Source organism: Colossoma macropomum, unplaced genomic scaffold (assembly GCF_904425465.1).
Source record: "Colossoma macropomum unplaced genomic scaffold, Colossoma_macropomum, whole genome shotgun sequence".
NCBI lineage: Eukaryota > Metazoa > Chordata > Actinopteri > Characiformes > Serrasalmidae > Colossoma > Colossoma macropomum.
In genome coordinates, this window is record NW_023494805.1 from 14170298 (window position 1) to 14190458 (window position 20161).

The 20161-nt window shown below is 38.8% G+C and overlaps 1 protein-coding gene across 8 annotated transcripts in view; it reads right to left on the bottom strand.

Annotated features, from left to right (window-relative positions):
- LOC118825735 (collagen alpha-1(XXV) chain) overlaps positions 1–20161 on the bottom strand; it is a 223450-nt gene that overhangs the window by 61143 nt on the left and 142146 nt on the right. For 7 of the 8 annotated variants that reach the window (XM_036596532.1, XM_036596535.1, XM_036596529.1 and 4 more), the window contains exons 5-7: positions 18341–18367; positions 12579–12605; positions 1711–1782 (exon numbers count right to left, since the gene is read on the bottom strand). In XM_036596532.1, the coding sequence (XP_036452425.1) occupies positions 1711–1782; positions 12579–12605; positions 18341–18367 (126 nt within the window). Of the gene's footprint in view, positions 1–1710; positions 1783–2952; positions 3013–12578; positions 12606–18340; positions 18368–20161 lie in introns of all 8 variants that reach the window. The other variant, XM_036596530.1, reaches the window with a different exon arrangement.

Consider the following 20161-nt stretch of genomic DNA (forward strand, 5'->3'; position numbering starts at 1 on the left):
TAGCTATCATAGAGAACATGGAGGGGGGTTTTGTCTCACAGCAGAGTTTAAATCAACACCACTATAAGGCTACAGACATGATGTTAGCCCTCTGTATTAATCCACTGATTTATGAGCTTGGAGTACAGTTCTGCTACGAAAAACTCCTGCTGGAATTTCAATGCATAATTGCCTTTAATTATTTCCAGATTTCCATCCAGTTGGGTCTGCAATGAAGACATTGATGATTGTGTTGAATATAACAACACAATATTATTCAACAGCTAGAAACTTTCACATGGCCTGTTAGACTGCAGTCAGAGGTGAAAAGTGACAAGTTACAATTGCTCTTGTTACAGTACATGAGTACATTTATCTCTAACAATATTTCAAATCAGCAATTTTACTTTTACTTCAGCCAGCACTTCATGTATTTCTAATAACACATTACACTTAGCTACTCTAATTTTTAAAAACTTACAAAGAGAAAAAAGCTGCTTTTTACAGCTTACAAGCTGAGGAAAGATTGACACTAAATAGCTACAGTGTTAATTTGACTTACGTTTGGTACATGTTGTCAGTTTAAAACTACAACAACCTCTGTTTTTAGAAGTGCGAGTGCTTGTTAGCTGGCTAATTTAATCAACTAATAACAATAAATGTAGCTAAAGTTTAGGTGACCAGTAAACCTAGTGACACATTGAGCATTTGAACCTTTCTGAAGATTAATATTAACTCTTTTTCATAGTAGCCATAAATTGCAATTTCCCTCTGTTTTGGAGATCCCTCAGTTTTTGCACTACGCATTTTTTCTTCAATAATGCTGATGGACTGTACTTCAGTGTGTTTGAAATACAAAACTGGACGCAAAACTGGATCTTCATCTTTGTAGGTGAGCAATCAAGTCAGCATTAAAAAAGTGTTTTACTGTCTCTTTTTTATATCAAAAATGCTGCAAAGATAAAATGCTGTCTGTTTTATCTCAGCACGACTGTCATCGTGGGGAGGTGTGGATTGTTTTTGCCACTTGCTAGCAGCTCAACACAGAGTTACAACATTTCACACACAGAGGGCCAACAGTGTTCGAGTTAATCTGATAACAGAGCTTTGAGAAAAACTGTTTTATTAGACAATATTATTAAAACTAGAGAGCCCAAAGAAAAAGGCTACAATAAGCCAAAGCACTGTAATTACTTTGGTAGTTATTTTTTTTAATAAACAACTTATGTACTCTTACTTTTCTACTCTTCTTAATGTTTTTACTTTGCAAGTGCAGCACATAGCAGCACCCAAATGAAGGCATTTTCAGTACTTCGACCTTTGACTGCAGCAGGCAGAACAATTTCTTTGAACCTGTAATTTACACATTTTAGTTCGTTTTTCATTTGAGACACAGGCAAAAAAATTTCGCTGAACTCTTATTTCATATATACCGCAGGAGAGGAGTTCTCTTTTTGACATTAAAGGAAAACACAGAATACTTATCGCACTATTTATTATAAGTTTAGTAGACAGTTTAACGCAAATCAAAAACAAACGAGCTCTTAATAGCGCTAAAACACCACTGTGAGCTCAGAATGATTGCTATTCATTGCAGCTTATTTCATGTTGGCCAGCCTGAGGGTTGGCGAGGAGAGCCTGAAGAATGGAGAGGAAGTGGAGGGCCAAGAGGAGAAGCCTTGTGGAATAGTGAGAGAGAGAAAGAGAGAGTAGAGTGAGGTTAAGCACTACCTTAATGAGCCGGCGCTTAATGAGCTGCTGATCAGCAGAAAGAAAGCCATGATTGATCTTAGGGAAGACCATCTGAGCAGGTGTGTGAGGTCAAGAGGTCGGAGGTCAGAGGTGAGAGAGGTTGGAGAGGAGATAGTTGCATGAGGTCCCAGAAGAAGGAGGAAGTGGAAGAAATATATGGAAAAAAAGCATAAAAATAGATTAGATCAAGTAGTTGAGTCAAAGGACCCAATCCAGTGCCTTCATGCATGAGTAGAAATCCACACTTTTCCACAGTGGCTGCTTCGGATGTGGCCTCTATTTGGCAGCCAGAGGCCACAATTACCACCTCAGGGGTGCTGGGACACCCACATGGAGTTTGCTCGCCCAAGGAAAAATGTCAATTTCTGCTCATTGAAAGCACTGTCATCACAGTAATGCTTAGTGCCAAGCCAGACCCCAGGAGCTGCACACACTGAAAGCGATGGTGGTGACTTTTAATAAAAAAACTGGCCTTATTAAAAATACTCACAGATATGGGAATTGTCAAGACATGTTAATGAATGTTAGGCATCCCATTTTCTCTATATTTTTTAATAGTTTTTCTTTGGAATCCAGTATTGGAAACTCTTATTTTTTCACTTATTTTCATTTGCCTTTATATCTTCTGAAACATGAATAACTAAATGGCCATTTTGATTGGAAATTAAATGAATAAAAGATGTCTCTGGCTTTTGTACAGTACAGTACACAGAGATTTGTAATTTAAATAAAATAACTTAATCATTACATGTGAGGGATATTTTTAAACATGTTATGCGGGTGTTGAAAGGAGTAAATCTGTGGTGAACCATGGGCATTTACTTTAAAAACATTTTGCCACTTTATCACATAATGTGCCTTTCTCAATTTTTTCCACTTACATGGTTGCAGTCCAGACCATATCTGGGTTAGAATCTAAATCCTGTTTCTAATTAATTGCACATTACCGCTTTGCTTTTTTTATTTTTGACAAAGCTGCCAGCACTGCTCAGTCTGTCTTCCTGTATCCTTGGCACTCTACAGTATATAGAAAAGAACCCCATTTTTTACTGGGGCTGCTGGTAGCTCAGGGGCATAAAAGCAATTGATTAGACTCGATTAATCAGACGCAGTTGTGCCGCTGTCATTGAGTGGTCCAGGGGACAAATGTGTGGAGGATGTATGTCATCTCAGTGTGTGTGCCATAGAGTCTGCCTGAGCAGCTAGGCCACTCCAACAAACCTTCACAGTCAGGATTTGATTGCTGTGCAATGCAGCCAGGGTGGGCAGACCAGGAAGTCCCTGAGGACAAAACGGCACAACACAAACACAACCATACAACCAGACAACATGACAAATGCAAACCAACATGTACAGCATTGGACAGTTCCACCAAGCACTTCACATCACCCTTGGAATCAAACTGAGGCGCAGCAGTCGGGACACGTTGCCCATGCAGTTTGATTGAGCTGCTTTTAAACAGAAACGTGTTGTTAAATGTTGGATAAGAGACTCAATTTCATCTCAGCAAGGCATGAGTTTGGATTTGGGCTCCTGTTTCATGTGCCAAATAAATTAGACTTTTCAACTTTGAAGTTTTTTTGTCTTCATGCTTTGCCAAACACCTGTCAGTTAAGAACAAAAGGATTTGTCAGGGGAAGCGTTCCCTGATTCTTTTCAAATTTGCCCTAATACATAAAACTGTAATTGTAAAAATGTAATTCTGAGTGTGTGGTAAAATGTTTGCTTCATTACCCCAATACAGCCTGAAAATCTAGTCTAAAAAGATTATTCAAAGAATTAGTCTAAACAGCATTATTTTTTTTAATAATTGTTGTAAACATGAGGAAATACCACTTTTATGGGATATTCCATCCCACCACCATGTTTGGGATGTAATTTAAATTGCACGGTTTGTTGAATAGATGGAAGCTCGGGAAATTTTGCTTGTCTCCTGTTTCAGTGCTTAAGTGAAGATGCACTTTCAAACAGGATTACAATAACTCAAGATAATGAGCCAGTGTTGTGCAGTGAGTTACTAATAACCGCAAACATCCTCCAAATAAAAAAGGGGAGCAGGCACTTGAGGATTATGGGAGGAACACTCCGTCTAGGCCTCTTGAGTTATGCAGTACTCCAACGAAAGCTGGCAGAATGCTGCTTCTGCTTCATCCTGTTAGTTTTATGATGGGCTTGATCAATTTGCTTGGAGACAGTGAGATTTAGCACTGATCCCACCACCTTTTACAAGATGCCTGTGGCTAATATAAGCTGGCTTTATGTACCATAAACTTGGCCACAGTCTTACACCAGTCAATCTCACTGCAACCCTCCATGTGTTACAGCAATGTCTTCTAGTTGTGGAAAACAAAAAATATGTCCAACATAAGTCGCCCAAAGGAAAGTTCTTTAGTTTCCCCTCAGACAAGGAAAAAGAACATACTGCAATGTCTCTGTAGAACAGTTTCAAACTAGGTGTGGGTTTATGTTGTCCTCACGGTTTTGGTGCATACATGGACCAGGGTGTGAATGGTAATATCACAGTGGTTGTGTGAGAATCCTAACTATTTGCAAATTGTTCTGTTTTGCTCTGTGCCAGATGTTAAGTGCTGCTGTGGACTTCATGGCTTCATCTGGGCCTGAAGCATGCAGTGATACTAAATTGCCTTTAACATTAAATCCAACGACAGTATAAGTTATTGTCATGATCCACGCTGTTTTTCCCTCATTTATTAGATGAAGCCAATTGACCCATCCATACTCTGCTCACAAATGCATTCTTTCGTAACAAATGTTGCTATGTTGGACCAGCTTTACAGAACACTGGAAAAAATCATATTCAATCTAAAGAGACATTGTAGTGGCCAACACAGTATTCTTTTCAAAATTCAACACTATTCATTTCAAATTAATTTATTTTTGTATGTACATAAAAGGTCACACTGTTATGACAGACCTGGCAAAGGGTTTGTTTTTTGTCATGTTTTCAAGCTAACATTACCATGGTGGGAAATTCATTGTCTTTTTTCCAATCTGCCTAGCTTTGGTTTGTTACAATAACATTGTCTAGCTCTGTAGCGTAGCTCTGTAACGCATTTTCTGTACCATAAAACAGTGGCAAAGGTTTCTTTTCAACTCTGAGGGCATGCACTGCTCATGCCAGCTCTTCCATCATATTTAATTCACTTTGCCTACGACACTCAAAAAGTTCCTTTTCCTCGTTACCATTTGCACAGACAGATCTCTGATCTCTCTAACATAGATCAGTGCAGCTGATATGATGACATGGGTTGAGTGGCACTTTATCTACTTCAACAAATGCCTTTAGAGTCAGACTCAAATTGACATTTTAACGTTTAAATTCATTCCTCCATACAATAAAGGGGACAAGTCCTCATTTCACTCTATAATCCTGCATGCACATCACTCAGCATCAGTCAGGCAGCCTTCAGTTGGTCGCTGGTTGGTGTTTTGAAGTGAGAGCAGGCAGGAAGTTCAGTTGAATTGTGTGGTCATGCAAACTACAAAGCATGGGAGCCAATATAATCCAGAGCTTAGCCAGTATAGACTATATTTATTAACAAGCATCACATGAGACAAAAAATATTTGAAAGTGGATATCAAAATTAAAATAACAAATTCATAATATGTCACATCTCAGCATGTTTCTTTCAATTTATACCCCAGCTGAACAGAAACGCGTTTTGCTTATGGTTAACATTTCATCACGAGTGACCTGAAGCTGTCATACATATCATACATGTCTTTCAATGTCCATTAAACAAAATAGTTAACTTGGCCTATAGCATAAGCTCAGTTTAAAATGAGGCTATGCTGAGATATCACTTCAGAATCACAGGTTCCATACAGCACGGTCAACTCATACAGCGCTGCAGTCCACTTTCCCTACATTTTCACATACATGCAGCAGAACAAATCTTCAGCGGGAACCAAGATCAGTGCAGCGTTTTACATGAAATATAAGAACATCTTTTCTGATGGGTTATCGTCTTTGCATTACTTAGATCACTTGTTTAACGTTGCCAACAGTTGCATTGCTGTTCGCCGCTAAGTGTCGCTGGCTCTCATTCAAAATAATGATTTCTAGCTGCCTTATTGTTTTTGCATGCAGGGTTATAGGTAAGTATGGTGAGAGAAAGAGGTAAAACATGATATTATTGGTCAATATTATTTTTCCTGTCCAGTGGTGCATGTTAACGAAATAAAGTGTAACAAGGCAAGGAAAAGTCTTTTCCATCAAAGATTATGGGAAAAAACAAGAATTTTATTTTATCAAAGTTGGTTTTGATTTAGGTTGACTTTCTAGTTTTTTTCTATTTTCAATCCTGCTGTAGTGGTCTGATACAGAAATTAAAATATTTTGTCAAAAACAAGTCTGAATTTTTCATTAGATTGAAAGGGATTTTCATCAGCACACATAAACCTTGTCCAATCTCGCAACAATTGCTACAGAAGAATGCATTTGTGGGCAGAACATGGACACGCCAATTGAACTTGAACATGAATTTTGAGAAATTATTAAATAGCACACTATTTTTTGCCCAGTTTAACATCACATTCGTCTCAGATTTGGTGTATTCTGTGGCCTTTTAGCTTACACGCGGGAGCCAGCACAAAACTTAAGAAGTCTGTTTTACTTATCTTCATCTTATTCTTTGTCCTCCCTTGCACCAACAGACTAGCCTGCAGTCTCCATGAAATACTGCATGTAGTGCAGTTGATTATCCGTACTTGAGTGCAGATGGATTCAATGATTTAAAGAAGTGTATTGATTGAAACCTGAAGGCTTGATAGCCTTGGCCTGTCATGTATCTTACAAAACTCATCAAAGTGATTTAAATCAGTTTATTTTTAAAGGCATTTTGGGTTTCTGAGGCATGGCATGCGAAACTCATTGTCCTAGAATATCTTTTTAGATCTTGGAAATTGAATAATGCCTCTGACATTTGTGGAGAGATTGCATACTGGGTAAATCCCAAATCTCAACTCCACTGCATGAAAGCAGCATGACTTGAGTTGTATATGTACACATGCACAACCGCACAACATAAAACTTCCATGGCTGGACTAGCCTTCTAGCTCAAATAGTAAAGGTCATATAGATTTGTCATGGCTCTGAACATTCATCAGAGAATTTTTCAGACCACACACCTCTTGACAATGGCGAACTTAAGCCATTAATTCAAGTTGATGGGTACAATGCACTGTTGGCTACCACTTGTGTTTGTGTAACTAGGCTCTGTTTTATATGCTGCTTATTCACACTTTGACCTGGTGTCCCCTTAACTAAGGAATCTGGAGGGTGGAGAGTCATGACCCTGACATATGCGTAACAGTGGGTGGAACAGCCCTCCCATGGGTATTTTATGATGTTTCCCACAACTACCATGATTATCAGTTCATCTAGAAGTGAAAGGTGATGTGGGGATCTTTGCAGCCAATACTGCTTGAAATGTAATGTGAGAGTGTAAAGTAGAAGACTCTAAAGTTTTTTTTTCTTCAAAACTTGTATGTTTTTAAAAATGGCTTTGCTTTTATATTATTGCTCTGGTAATTTAAGAGTTTGGTAGAGCTAGAATTTGAGCTTTGTGTTCTTATAAGTCCGTAAGAAAAGAACAGTACTGTTGCTAAGCAGTACATGTAAAAGGACATGTAATTAATCACTTAAAATCGCACTCTACACTCCCAGCAAAAACAACAGCAGAACCCTTTTGGGTGCAATACAGAATCATTTTTAGAAGTATCATAGAAAGATGAAGGCATACTTGTTATATAATTTGAATGGCACATTAACCATTTTCTGAACTGTGCAGAACCATCAAGCATTCGAATGGTGTATCATATTGTCATGATTCTATATATAACCAATGCCTTTACTAAAGTACCCTTGAAGAACCCCTTTTTTTAAGGTAGTAGTACAAACCCAATTCCAGAAAATTTGAGACAGTATGTAAAATGCAAATAAAACCAGAAAGCAGTCAAATCTACTTGGACCTGCATTTAAACAAAAGCAGTACAAAGACGAGTTCTTTAATGTTTTATCTTAACAACTTGATTGTTTTTTGTAAATATATGCTCATTCTGAAATCGATGCCTGCAACACATTCCAAAAAGTTGGGACTACAGCAATTTAAGACTAGCAACGTTGTGAAAACATCTTCAACAGGCTTGGGTACAAAGAGAAATATTCAAAAAACACTGTCGTTGTGAGTAAGGATGTATTTAGGCTCACCGGTTTGCAAAACATATATCAGCAAATAATGTCAGTTTTATAATAATGTTCCTTAGTGAGCAGTTGGAAGGATTTTAGCCATTTCATCCTCTACAGTACATAATATCATCAAAATATCATCAACTGAATGCCTGAAACCTTTAATCCCTCAGACGGCCCTGAATTAAAAACCTGCATGTTAGGAATACTCTGAAAAACCATTATCAACAAACAATATCTGTCACTACATCCACAAATGTTAAGACTGTACTACGCAAAGTGGAAGCCATATATGAACAACGTCCAGAAACGCTGCCGACTTCTGGGCTCGAGCTCATCTGAAATGGACTGATGAACAGCAGAAACATGTGTTATGGTCTGCTGACTCAACCTTTCAGATTGTTTATTGAAGACATGGACGTTGTGTTTTCGGGGCCAAAGAAGAAAATAACCATCCAGATTGTTACCAGCATAAAGTTCAAAAGCCAACATCTGTCATGGTATTGAGGGTATTAGTGGGTAACTTGCACATCTGCAAAGGCACCATTAATGCAGAACACATTTTAGATCAACATATGCTGACGGTCTGTTTCAGGGATGTCCATGCTTATTTCAACATGACAAGACCACACCACATTCTGCACATGTTACAGCAGCATGGCTGCATAATCAGATATTACAGGAGCTAGGCTGGCCACCTTCATCCCAGACCTGTCTCCCACTAAATATATGTACAAAATACAACAAAATATTCATACAGTTGCATAGCTGAATACTTGTGTGCCAAAAGAATGGCAAAAAAATCTGCTTTCAAAAGTGGATTGGTTTGTGTCTTTAGTCCCCAAACAATTACGTGTTTTTAAAAAGAAACCTTATGTAACACAGTGGTAAACATGCTCCTGTCCCAACTTTTTAAGAATGTGTAGCAGACATAAAATTTGTAATGAGCACATATTTACACAAAACAAAAAAGTTTATTAGGTAAAACATACAATATTGTGTTTTTGTACCATTTTCAATTTAATACAGCTCAAGCAGCATGTACACATCACTGCATCCTGTTATTATTAGCATTTCACACCTGTGCCAAAGTTTTTGGAACTGGATTTTTGGATAGATTTTTTTAAGGAGTGAGCACTTTCGACTTTAGGGATTTGTGTTTGTTTTGGTGTCAAAAAGCTGTCATTGCATGTGTAAGAGTACAGAAAAAGAAGCAAAATGTCAAAGAGGAATCAGAGGAGTGATCTAAGCATTTACATCTCCAGACAGGCCAATAACCTGGACCATATGTTATTAACGGGCAACTAAAACATTAGGTGGACCACGACAATAGACCTTTATTGTTTACATGATCATAGCTCAGTTAGATTGTTTACATGATCATAGCTCAGTTAGATTAGCAGTTGCAGTGAGAGTAATATCGAAACTACTCATGTTCATGATACTTACTTAATTACTTTCATTTATCAAAACGAGGCATCTTGCATGGGCTGAAAAGTGTGATGGGATGCTTAAATATTTTTTTTGAAGTCACTTATGAATTCTAAGGATTTTGAGGGCTTATTTTGTTGTAAAAGTTGTACTTGAGAACTTGTATATGAACTATGAACAAAATTGAAAGCCTGAACTCAAACAGAATAGTTTTCAATGTTTTTCTTTATATCTAGACTTTGTTGTTCTGTGCACTGATTAACAAAAATAATTATTAGACTGTCCAAGTCTATGAAGAAGAGTAGCTCAGTGTAATAAACTAGTAGTAAAATCTTCTCTTTTGAGTACAGAACACCTACTCTTGAATCTGGTTTTACTTTTTCAGCAGAACAGTGTCAAGGGCAAATATCACATTCCCTAGTTTGCCCATTAAGAAAATCTCCCTAATTTTGTTCCACTACATTTCCTCACTAATTTAATGTGCAAAGTCAATATGTCACCCTGGTGGGTAACTTAATTAGGTCACAAGCAGTTCTAACCTCTTCACTCTTAATAGTCTACTCTCTGTGTGATTGGCTCATGTAGTTATGATGGAAAGTTAATTACACAAACATACCCGCCTGCATGTAATAAGAATTTGGTGCTGTTTATTTGTCCTATAAGATGGATCACAGTGGGAAAGCCAGGGGATTCCCTTTCATTCACTCCTAGGTGGCACGGGATTGAGTTCCTTCACGGTGGATGACTCCATTTCCCTGGTTAGAATGTACAGATCATACACTAATCCTTGAAATTCTATCTAAGAGAAAGATCAGCATTCCAACTGAGTTTAGTCTGGAAGAATGCTGAGTGGGAGTTGGCGGAGTGCTTGGTCTACTACTACATATCATGCAGATCTGTATTTAATTGCATAGGGAGTTACGCAATGAATTACATTTACATGCAATTTACATTTTGCATCAAAAGGATCAAGTCTGCATGTTAACTTTTGTTTTTGTTTGGATGTCAAGAAATGGAATAATAACTATTAATCAAATCCAAATCATTATAAACTCTATATACACTATGTGCTATGCTTTATAACATTATAAAATATCTTTATTGGCTAATAGCAAAATATATCAGCATGTGAAATTAGAGTGTTTTGTATGGTGGCCGAGAAGACCCATGCTACAAATACAGAAAACACATGCAACTCGAGAAACGCTGCAAAGCCAGTCACAACACAACAGAGGTGTTTCTGGAGGACAGTCAAAGAGGACGAAGCCATTCAGACTTTTAAATTCTGTGCAGCACAAACATTTACCTGTAAAAGTTGTCTTTTATTTGAGTAGATTACTGCTATCACTGTATCGTAATGGGGGTTAGCGGTAGAGTGTAAGTTTAAACGTTTAACTAGTAATACCAGATTAACTACCACAGCACAGCTATGACATCTCAGACAGCAAACTAGGCAGCCAGGTTAACCATGCACTGGGGATGTGAGTGTCCACGGTCTTATCTGCTTCCATCAGTAATTTTCCATCATGGATATTCCATCCCCTTTGAGCCCTTTGAGTCTTCCAGAGACATTTCTGTTGTTTTGTAGCTCACTTCCGTTGTGTTGTGACTGGCTTGCAGCGTTTCTGAAGTTGCACGTTTTCTGTTTTTGCAGTGCATTTGTGAAATGTAGCATCAGTATCGTCATTTTGATGAAAGTGCTTTCTGCGTTTTGCAGCTCATTTTTATTTGCAGTTTGTTGGGTCTTCTCAGCCACCGTAGTTTTCTATTCTGCTGCATTTTCTGTCACCATGTAAAAGAGGCACAATGCTTACTTTATTGTTCCTTTATCTGAGCGCATGAGATAATTCAGAACACAATTGTTAAGCCCTTATTGTTTTGTTTAATCAGACTAACAATAAAACATGACTGATGTGTGACCTATTCATGTTTTCTTGTTCAAATGGTAGTTTGTGAGACAAACTGAATTAAAATCTGAGCAGAATTGAATAAAATCTGCTGTTAGATCACATTCTTTACAAAAAACACAGTAATGACACTGAGAACCTGCATTATTGCAGAGAAGTGCAGATTGAGCAGCAGAAATGCCCATGTTTTTTGCGTCTGCCTTAAAGCGGTTTGGGTTAGGTAAGGTTCTGTTTGTGGGACCTAAATGCTCTGTATCTACACTATCAAAACTAACTCGCTTACATAATGAAAAAGCACTATCAGCTTACAATTTCCAGCAAAATACTCTGAGTAGTAACTCATAGTGAGCAAAGCATCCACACTGAGAACCTTGATGAAGGCCCACTCTTGAGAAGCCTGTGTGGGCATCTGTAGGATGCGGGCGACAGCGTCAGATGTGATTAAGAGGTCCGATGTTGGGCCAGCGGCTACGTTCTGTCACCACAAGTTAACCTCAACATGCTCCCCACATGTGTGGGGGGGGGGAATCAATTAGAGACACTTTAAGCAACTGTGGCCCCCTTGGAGTCTGTCCAAGATGATGATAGATATAAAGAAAAAGACAGCAAAGTAACGGAGAGAGCAAGAGCAGGGCAAGCACTTAATGCAATAAAGACAAATAGACTTAATACAGCAGGTTGTTCACAGTCAGGAGGATCTTGTATTTAGCCCAACTGAGGAGTGATGACTTAAAGGCAGCCTGCATGCAAGCAGATACGGGAATGAGATATGCCAGTGATTTATTTCATAATTTGCCAGCTGTTGCAAAGCGTGCACTTCATAATCATCCTCCAAGAGGTGTGAATTTATCAAAATGTCAAGCAACTGAGCTGGAAATAATTACGTTCTTCAAATGAGCTCTCAGTGTATAGTGTTCGTGTGTCATTGTGAAGTATAGAATGGTGAGATTTAGATTTTTTTTGGTAGAAAAGACTCAGCTATATCAAATTACAATAAACTTGAGCTTAGTCACATTTGTTTTCATTCTATCCACCAAGGTAGATGGTCTTGTAAGCAGCAGAAGCAGTCCAAGGGCACCGACCTTTCTTAATGGGTTCCTCAGGTGTTTATAGTTCAACCCCCCTGTGCCTCATTCACTCACTCTATTGGAGCTTTGTTATGCTTGGAAAGCTTAAATAATACGCACTGTTCACAAAACCGCATGCATCTCAAACATTCGGTCCATGGTTTCACACAGGAGACATACATTCATCATCACATCAAAAAAGAAAAGGGCATGCTTGTGCAGACCACATACCCGCGGCCCCTGGTCGCCTTGATCACCCTATAAAAGAAAAGAGGAAAAAAAGAGAGAGAAGTCATTTTGTAATATCATGCCAGAGATGATAATGATCACTTCAAACCCAAGGTTTTCACAGGCAAGAGATGATGGGCAAGTCCCTTAATGCCCAGTCAAGTCTCGAGTATCTGGTGTTGAAGTCCATTTGGACTCTTGAGTCACCAGAGTTTGAGTCTGAGTCAAGTCTTGAGTCACTGGGGTGCAAGTCGAGTCAAGTCTTAAGGCACTGGGGTTCGAGTCTGAGTCGAGTCTTGAGTCTCTGGGGTGCGAACCTGAGTTGAGTCTTGAGTTTCTGGGGTGCAAGCCTGAGTTGAGTTTTGAGTGCCTGGGGTGTGAGTGTGAGTCTGAATCGAGTCTCAAATCACTGAGATACGAGTCAGAATTGAGTCTCAAGTCTCCAGGGTGTGAGTCCAAGTTGAGTCTTGAGTTTCTCCGGGTAGAGTCAGAGTCGAGTTTCTGGGCTGCGAGTGTAAGTCGAGTCGTGAGTCTCTCTGGTATGAGTCAGACTCGGTCTCTGGGATGCAAGTCTTGAGTCTTCAGCTGAGAATTTTTGTTCAATCTCACTGCTAGCTGCAGCTATTGTACTGTACAAAAGTATGTCTTTAAACATAGCACAGATATAGAGCTTGAAGGTTTTTTGTACATTCATCGTTTGAAGCTGTATCGAACCTGATGCGTGAGAACATTATTACTGTAAAGACAGTGCCTGACTGTACACACATAAAATTAAAAGTTTTATTTATTTATAGCATTAAGTACTGGTGGGCCAAATTTAATTAGTTTTGTTCATGTTTTTTATAGGCTGAAATTTCACAAGTCTTAAGTCAAGTCACTAGTCATTTAAGGTCTAGTCTGAGTCGAGTTGCGAGTCAGTCAACATGACTTGAATCTAGATGCACAGAAAAGCACCATCAAGACATAATTCAAAGCACATTGATGAAGTAAGCTAATACCCACAGCCTCAAGAATGCAGTGCGGCTGAGGGTAAAATCACTTATGATAATACACACTGATGTCGACAGGGGCTGGAGGTTGAAGAGGGGTGCCTCATGTGTGGGTCGAGGGGAGTAAGTGTGAGTATATTTGTGGTGTATGTGTTTGGGGGTTGGGGGGTGTTAGGGGCTCCTTGCTTATTCTGCTGTGGCTGAAAAGGGGGAACAACCACCATATCATTTAGTCTTTTGGCTTCTTTTGTATCTGCAAACGCAGGCCTGCCCGAAGCTTTCTCTGTGTACGCGCCAGCAGCACAGTGTGACTAAGCAGTGGTGTGATTTAAAATGACTCAGCCTACATTTCTCTAAGGCTCATTTTGGACACTCACTGGCATAGGCTTTAAGAAGAGCAGCAGATGGATTATCTCATCTCTGCTTATTAAAGGTGTAAAGGTGAGGGGGAAAAACTCTCTAAAGGTAATGTAGGCGTCGTAACACGGCTGTTAGTTTCTTGTGTTTTCCTCCAATTTTACAAATGTGATGATATTAAACTACATCAGCTCAGTCTGGGGACCACTTTGGAAATGACTTCAAGAGCTGTAGTGAGAAATGCTGGTTACAGTAGGTTATGATCTCTAACTGCTTCACAAAGACATGAAGAAGCATCTTCAGCAATACTGAGACTCATTCTGTGTCCCATGTCTATAAGCCATGTCCATAGCTCCTGCTTCTCTAAAGCTGATGGCAGACTCACAACCATACACTACGTTATTTTTAGCCTGATCTGAACCCCTTCGGATGTTCCAGGTCACAAGCTCAATTGGACTGGGTGAGACGGATCTGACAGCATAAGAGGGGAATGAGCTAATCATTAGCCCTCCGATTGAGCTCTGAAGAGAATTTGATGTGGTCAGCGATGTAATTGAACAAGTATTTCAGGCAGCAGCCAAAAAGAGGGCTAGGAGAAAGGAAAAAAGGTGAGATGTGCATGCACAGAGGAGCTGCTTATTTTTAATTGCACTATTTATAACTTAATCTGTATGTGCCTTATGTCACTTTATTGTTATTTTAGGGACCTTCTTATATTTATATTATTTTTTTATTTCTATTTTTCTACAATTACTGTTTATTTTTACGGTTAGTGTTTAGTGTTTATTTAGTGTCTATTTAACTCACACATTTGCTATTTACTGTCTATTTAATGTTATTGCTACACCATGGGGTCTGAGAGTAACGCAATTTCAATACTCTGCATGTCCTGTACATATACTGACAATAAAGCTGACTTGACTTGGTTATGTGTGTTGTACCCTCTTGTCTACTCTGAAAATTGGCACTGGAACACACTGCAAAGACTACAGCTGTTTTCCGACACATACATACTTAATATGTCTGTGCGAAAAGGGGACAACTCTCTATGTAGCAGGAATTGGTAGTAATCTGGAAAACTGTAAAAAAAAATATATTGATTGAATACCTACCAAGCTTCAAATGTCTGTGTTTAAGCTAAAGCTGCACTCTTAGAAAAAAAACTGTTCCTAGCCAAACTGTTCCTGGGAAGAGGACATCTTCAGTAGTTAAAGAACATTATTGTTAAGTGCCGTCAAGTTGTTTCTGACTCCTGGCGACCATACGGACAGTGTTTCTCCAAAATATCCTGTCATCTGTTTGGGTCTTCAGACTTCTGAATGGCTAGTTCGTGATTCCTCTGATTGCATCCATCCATTGCTGGTCGTCCTCTTCCTCTTTCACTTTCAATTCTTTCAGGCATAATGGTCTTTTCCAATGAATTGTTTTTCCCAGAATATGTTCAAAATAAGAGAGCTTCAGTTTGGTCTGGGTTTCAGACAGAGGCTTGATTTGTTCAAGGATCCATTTGTTTGTCTTTACCAACACCAGCGTTCAAAGGCATCTATATTTTTCCAGTCTTGATTTTTTTTTTTAATTGCCCACCTTTCACATATATAAAAAAAAATGGAGAAGGGCACAGCCTGGATAATTTTGATATTTGTAGAAACAAATCTCGCTTTAAAGATCTTCATTCTTGTACTGCTGAGTGCCAGTCTGTGACATATCTTGAGTGCTGGATCCTCTGTTGTTCATAACAGATGCCAAAGCTGTCCACCATTTTCCACATCTTCTCCATCAATGGAAGTAGTTTTTCTTGTCATAACCTTAGTCTTCTTTAAATTGAGCTGAAGTCCCATCTTTTCACTCTGTTCTTTAACCTTTGCTATAAGAGTCTTCAGGTCTTTCAGATTTTCTGCTATGAGCGTATTTTGCTAACATCTGCATATCGAAGATTTTTCTTCCACCAATCCTGAATCCTTGATCATTTTCTTCTCTCAAATGTTCTGCATACACGAAGAACAGGTATGGTGACAGTATGCAGCCTTGCCACTTGTCACTCCTTTTCCGATGTATAACCATTCTGTTTGTCCATTTTCTGTCCTGGCTGTCGCTTGTTGATCAGTGTAGAGATTCTTTATTAGACTGAAATGCTTATTCATTTTCCTGAGGACATTCCATAATTTTATGTGGTCGACACAGTCAGAGGCTTTGCTGTAGTCAGTAAAACACATGCTGACTTCCTTCTTGAACTCCTTTTGAACTTATACTTATTTTTCAATAATCCAGCATACACCTGCTATTATATCTCTTGTTCCACTGCTTTTCCTGAATCCTGTTTGCATATCTGACAGTTCTCTTTTGATTTAAGGCTGTAGTCTGCATTGAATGATTTTAAGCATAATTTTACTGGCATGTGATATTAAGGAAATTGTGCCATAGTCTGCACACTCTTTTTCTCCTTTATTTAGGATTGGGATATAAACTGATCTCTTCCAATCTTCCAGCCACTGAGCTGTTTTCCAGATTTGTTGGCATAATTTGGTCAGTACTTTAACTGAATCTTTTTCAAAATCTTGAAATATTTCTGTTGCAATGTTATTGATTCCTGTGTCTTGATTCTTTGGCAATAATCATTCCATTGCACTTTTATTTTTTTTAAGCTGACTCCATGACTCCACCAGTTTTTCACATAAATTCTTATGTGAAAAACTGTTGCTTGAATCACTCATTCAGTTACATCCCTGACCATCTCAGACTATAGGACTCCTAAGTCATGAAAATCAAACATGTTTAAAAATATTGGAGGGCCTCTGATCACTCTGAAGCTCGAAGATTGACTAATTTCCCTTATCACACTACCGGATCCTCTGAGCCATCAAACACTTTCAAGTCCCCACCTGGAAAATTACTTCAGATTGTGAAAATTTGTTGGAAGGGGCAAATTGGGGTAAAAATCGGGCTAAAAATTGTGCAGTGTAGGCCCCGTTTAAGGAGCCAAATGTCTTACCAGAAACTGCCAATACTTCTTGCTAATTGGTAAACATACTTTTGTGTATACAGTGTGTCAAAGTGAAAGAGGTTTAATATATTGTACCAGCAACCCATATTTTAATGCCATGAGCACATGGCCATGTGACTTTAGATTGAGAGTAATTCATGCTTGATGACCTGCGTTAGGCATGGCTGTTGAGCTGGCAGGTCTTCAGAGAACAGTCTGTTTTGGACTCGGTGGTTTGCGGTGAAAGATACAACAAACACTAAATGGCAGTGACTGGGCTGAGATGAGTGCCGAATCTCTCAACAGGTGGATCTAATTTAGCTAACTGTCAATTATCCACTTCTTGTGGACAGTTATTTAAACCCTAATTTCCCCAGGCTTTTGCTCATCCAAATGCTTAAGGATGTTTTTTATGTCTCTTTATAGTTGCGTTCATGTTTTAAACTAATATTCAGGTTCACAGGAAGAGTTATGATGGAAAGGGTACATCATGGAAATTGTAACTTTCAGCCTTGCTTTAGCAATGCTATGCCCAGCCTTATCAAGTGACTCATAAAAGCCTCTCATTTTTGCCTAAATGATACAGTTACCAACCAGTCAGTGAAAGGTTTGTGGCTCTTTTCACGATGTCCGTCAAGAAACTCCAGCGGCATCTTTCCACGCTGTGTGAGCTGAGGAAACCTCACATATTTGCATGGTTTTAATGCATGGTTTTAATCTTTCCGCATTGGAGCTTCATTGCTAACGATTGGTCGCCTGGTCTACACTCTAATAAAGAGACAGTGTGGTTATTTCTCATGCTCGGCATTCATTTTATAGAGGGGCGCTCGGCGAAGCGTTAAAGCACTTCAGCCTGGGGCCTGGTGTGAAGGCAATAATGTAGCGCACAGTGGATTTGTGAACGATGTGGGGATTTAGATATTCCGAAATGAGCCTTGAGGTCAGGGCCACTTCACATTGCAATGGAATTGGCTACGAAGTGTCATCCAAATACATTCCTTATGGAACAGAATCTGTTTAGGACCAAGGTGAAGGCATAACATGGGGAAAAATGGATTTCACAGGGGATGGACAAGAAAGGGCAACTGTGGTGGTGTACATGCTAATAAAATGTAAGTGTCATAAAAGAGAATTTGTCATTGAAAATAATGTGCCAAATTCTGTTCACGGTTTGTGTATCATGGGATATATATTATCCATGCTGTCTTCTCTCTAATCTTCACCATCTATTAATTTATCTTTTAAACCAAAACAGCTGAAGGAGTATTAATTAAATTTTCTTAATTAAATTTCTCTTAATAGATAGAATCATCAGAAACATGGCTTGGCTTGAAAAAGACAAACTGATGACAATTTGAATTTCTGACATAGAAAATTCAGCTTTGATTCTTGTTAGACAACACACCCTGTTAGATAACTGCTGTAAGGAGAATGCTTACCTTATCACCTTTTGGACCAGGTGGACCCTGTTAGGGAGAAACATAAGGTATTGTTTACTCTTAGAAAGAATTGCTGTGCATGCAGTATGAATCTTATACTTATGAAATATCATTAGCCACAATTTTCCACCAACAAATGAGTCCCTGATCTAGTCTTCTCTTATTAACTGAAAGCTTTTGTTTAGAGGTAATTGTACCCAGCTGAATCTTTTTGGCACCTATGGCTTTCTACAGTCTGGCTTTTACTAGTTTGTGGTCTGTACAGTCTTTTTAGTATCTTATTTACTGAATATGTAATCAAACCAAAGTGGTGTCTTAGCTAACTTGCCACATCCTTCACAAAAAACATAGATCTGCAGTTGCTTTCATGTCAAATTCCTTTCTTGATTATAGACCAGGGTATGTGATGATGGTACAGCTGGTTCATTAAGTTCATTTGGAGGAACTGGATGTGTGCAGATAATTTGTAGATTACTCAGACAGGATCTCAGTTGTAGTAGCATTTTGTTCCAATACAATGCTAGGCCCAAAAATATGTACAGTTCCAGAAAAGTAAATGCTCAAAGCCTTGCATTATGCTGTGGCTTTCTATCCAACCATTATGGGGTAACATGATAGGGCAACAAAACACACACTAAGAAGATTAATATTATTCAAGTTAACTTGGAATTATTTACAGTAGTTCCTTATTAATGTAATTTGCTAGACTTTTTTTTTACTTTTGTCAACATTCTAAACTGTACTTAGGGCATGTTCAAAGTTTTGTGATGGAGAAAAAAACCTTTACGCTTGAGCTCTAGACCTTTCTGGATTATAGGCAAGCTGTGCGCCACAGCCATATGAACTGCCGTTCAGAAACCCAGCTACTGATCACAGCTTTACTGCCTGCTTGTTTCTCAGTCTCATCTGGCACATTAAAGCATGGTGTTCATTTTCACTCACTGAGCGTTTCGCTTGCAGGCCTGCTGCACCAATCAGTTAACAACCTCTGGGCTCCAACCCCAAATTCCAAATTACCTCATATGACTTTGCATTTCATTAAACTTAGATTGTTTTTTAATAACCCTGGACACATGGACTGGAACAAAATCAGAATAAATTTGAACTGGATCTATTTTTCTTGTCTAAAGTTATGACTGCTATGCTGTTCTGCACGGCGAATTGCCCAACTGGTGTTGCATTTTGTTGCTGAGGTGGAAAGGATACATTTCTTTTTTGTTTCTCTACATTGTAGTGGGAAAGCACTGAGAAGGAAGTTCTAAAATGCAAACACATGTGGTCGTGTGCTGTAACACTCAGAAGAAAACGTTTGGTGCAGAGGATGTGATGGTGCAGTTAGACACCTGCTTTCCTTGCATGCACCAGAAGCCTTCCTCCTCCAGGGTTTCTTCACAATAGCTGAATCTTGTGTAAGTGTGTGTGTGTGAGTGTGTGTGTGAGAGAGAGAGAGATAGTAAACCATCTCTGTAGAAATTTAGAAATCCGCATTCATGACATGATGCTCTGTTGTAAGAGTCTCTGAATAATTCATTGTTCAGGCACAAATCACACTAAATGCTACTATGTTTGCACACTCGACAGACAGATAGAGAATTATACAGACAGATGGACATATAAACAGAAAGAAAGGCAGATAGATAGACAAATAGAGAGATAACTAGATTGACAGACAGATATGGATATGTGGGTAGATAGATCAATAGATAGATGAATAGCCAAATAAAAAGACACAGCTAGACAGACACAGACCAATAAATAAATAGATAGATAAATAGCCAGATAGATAGCCAGACGGACAGACAGACAGACAGACAGACAGAC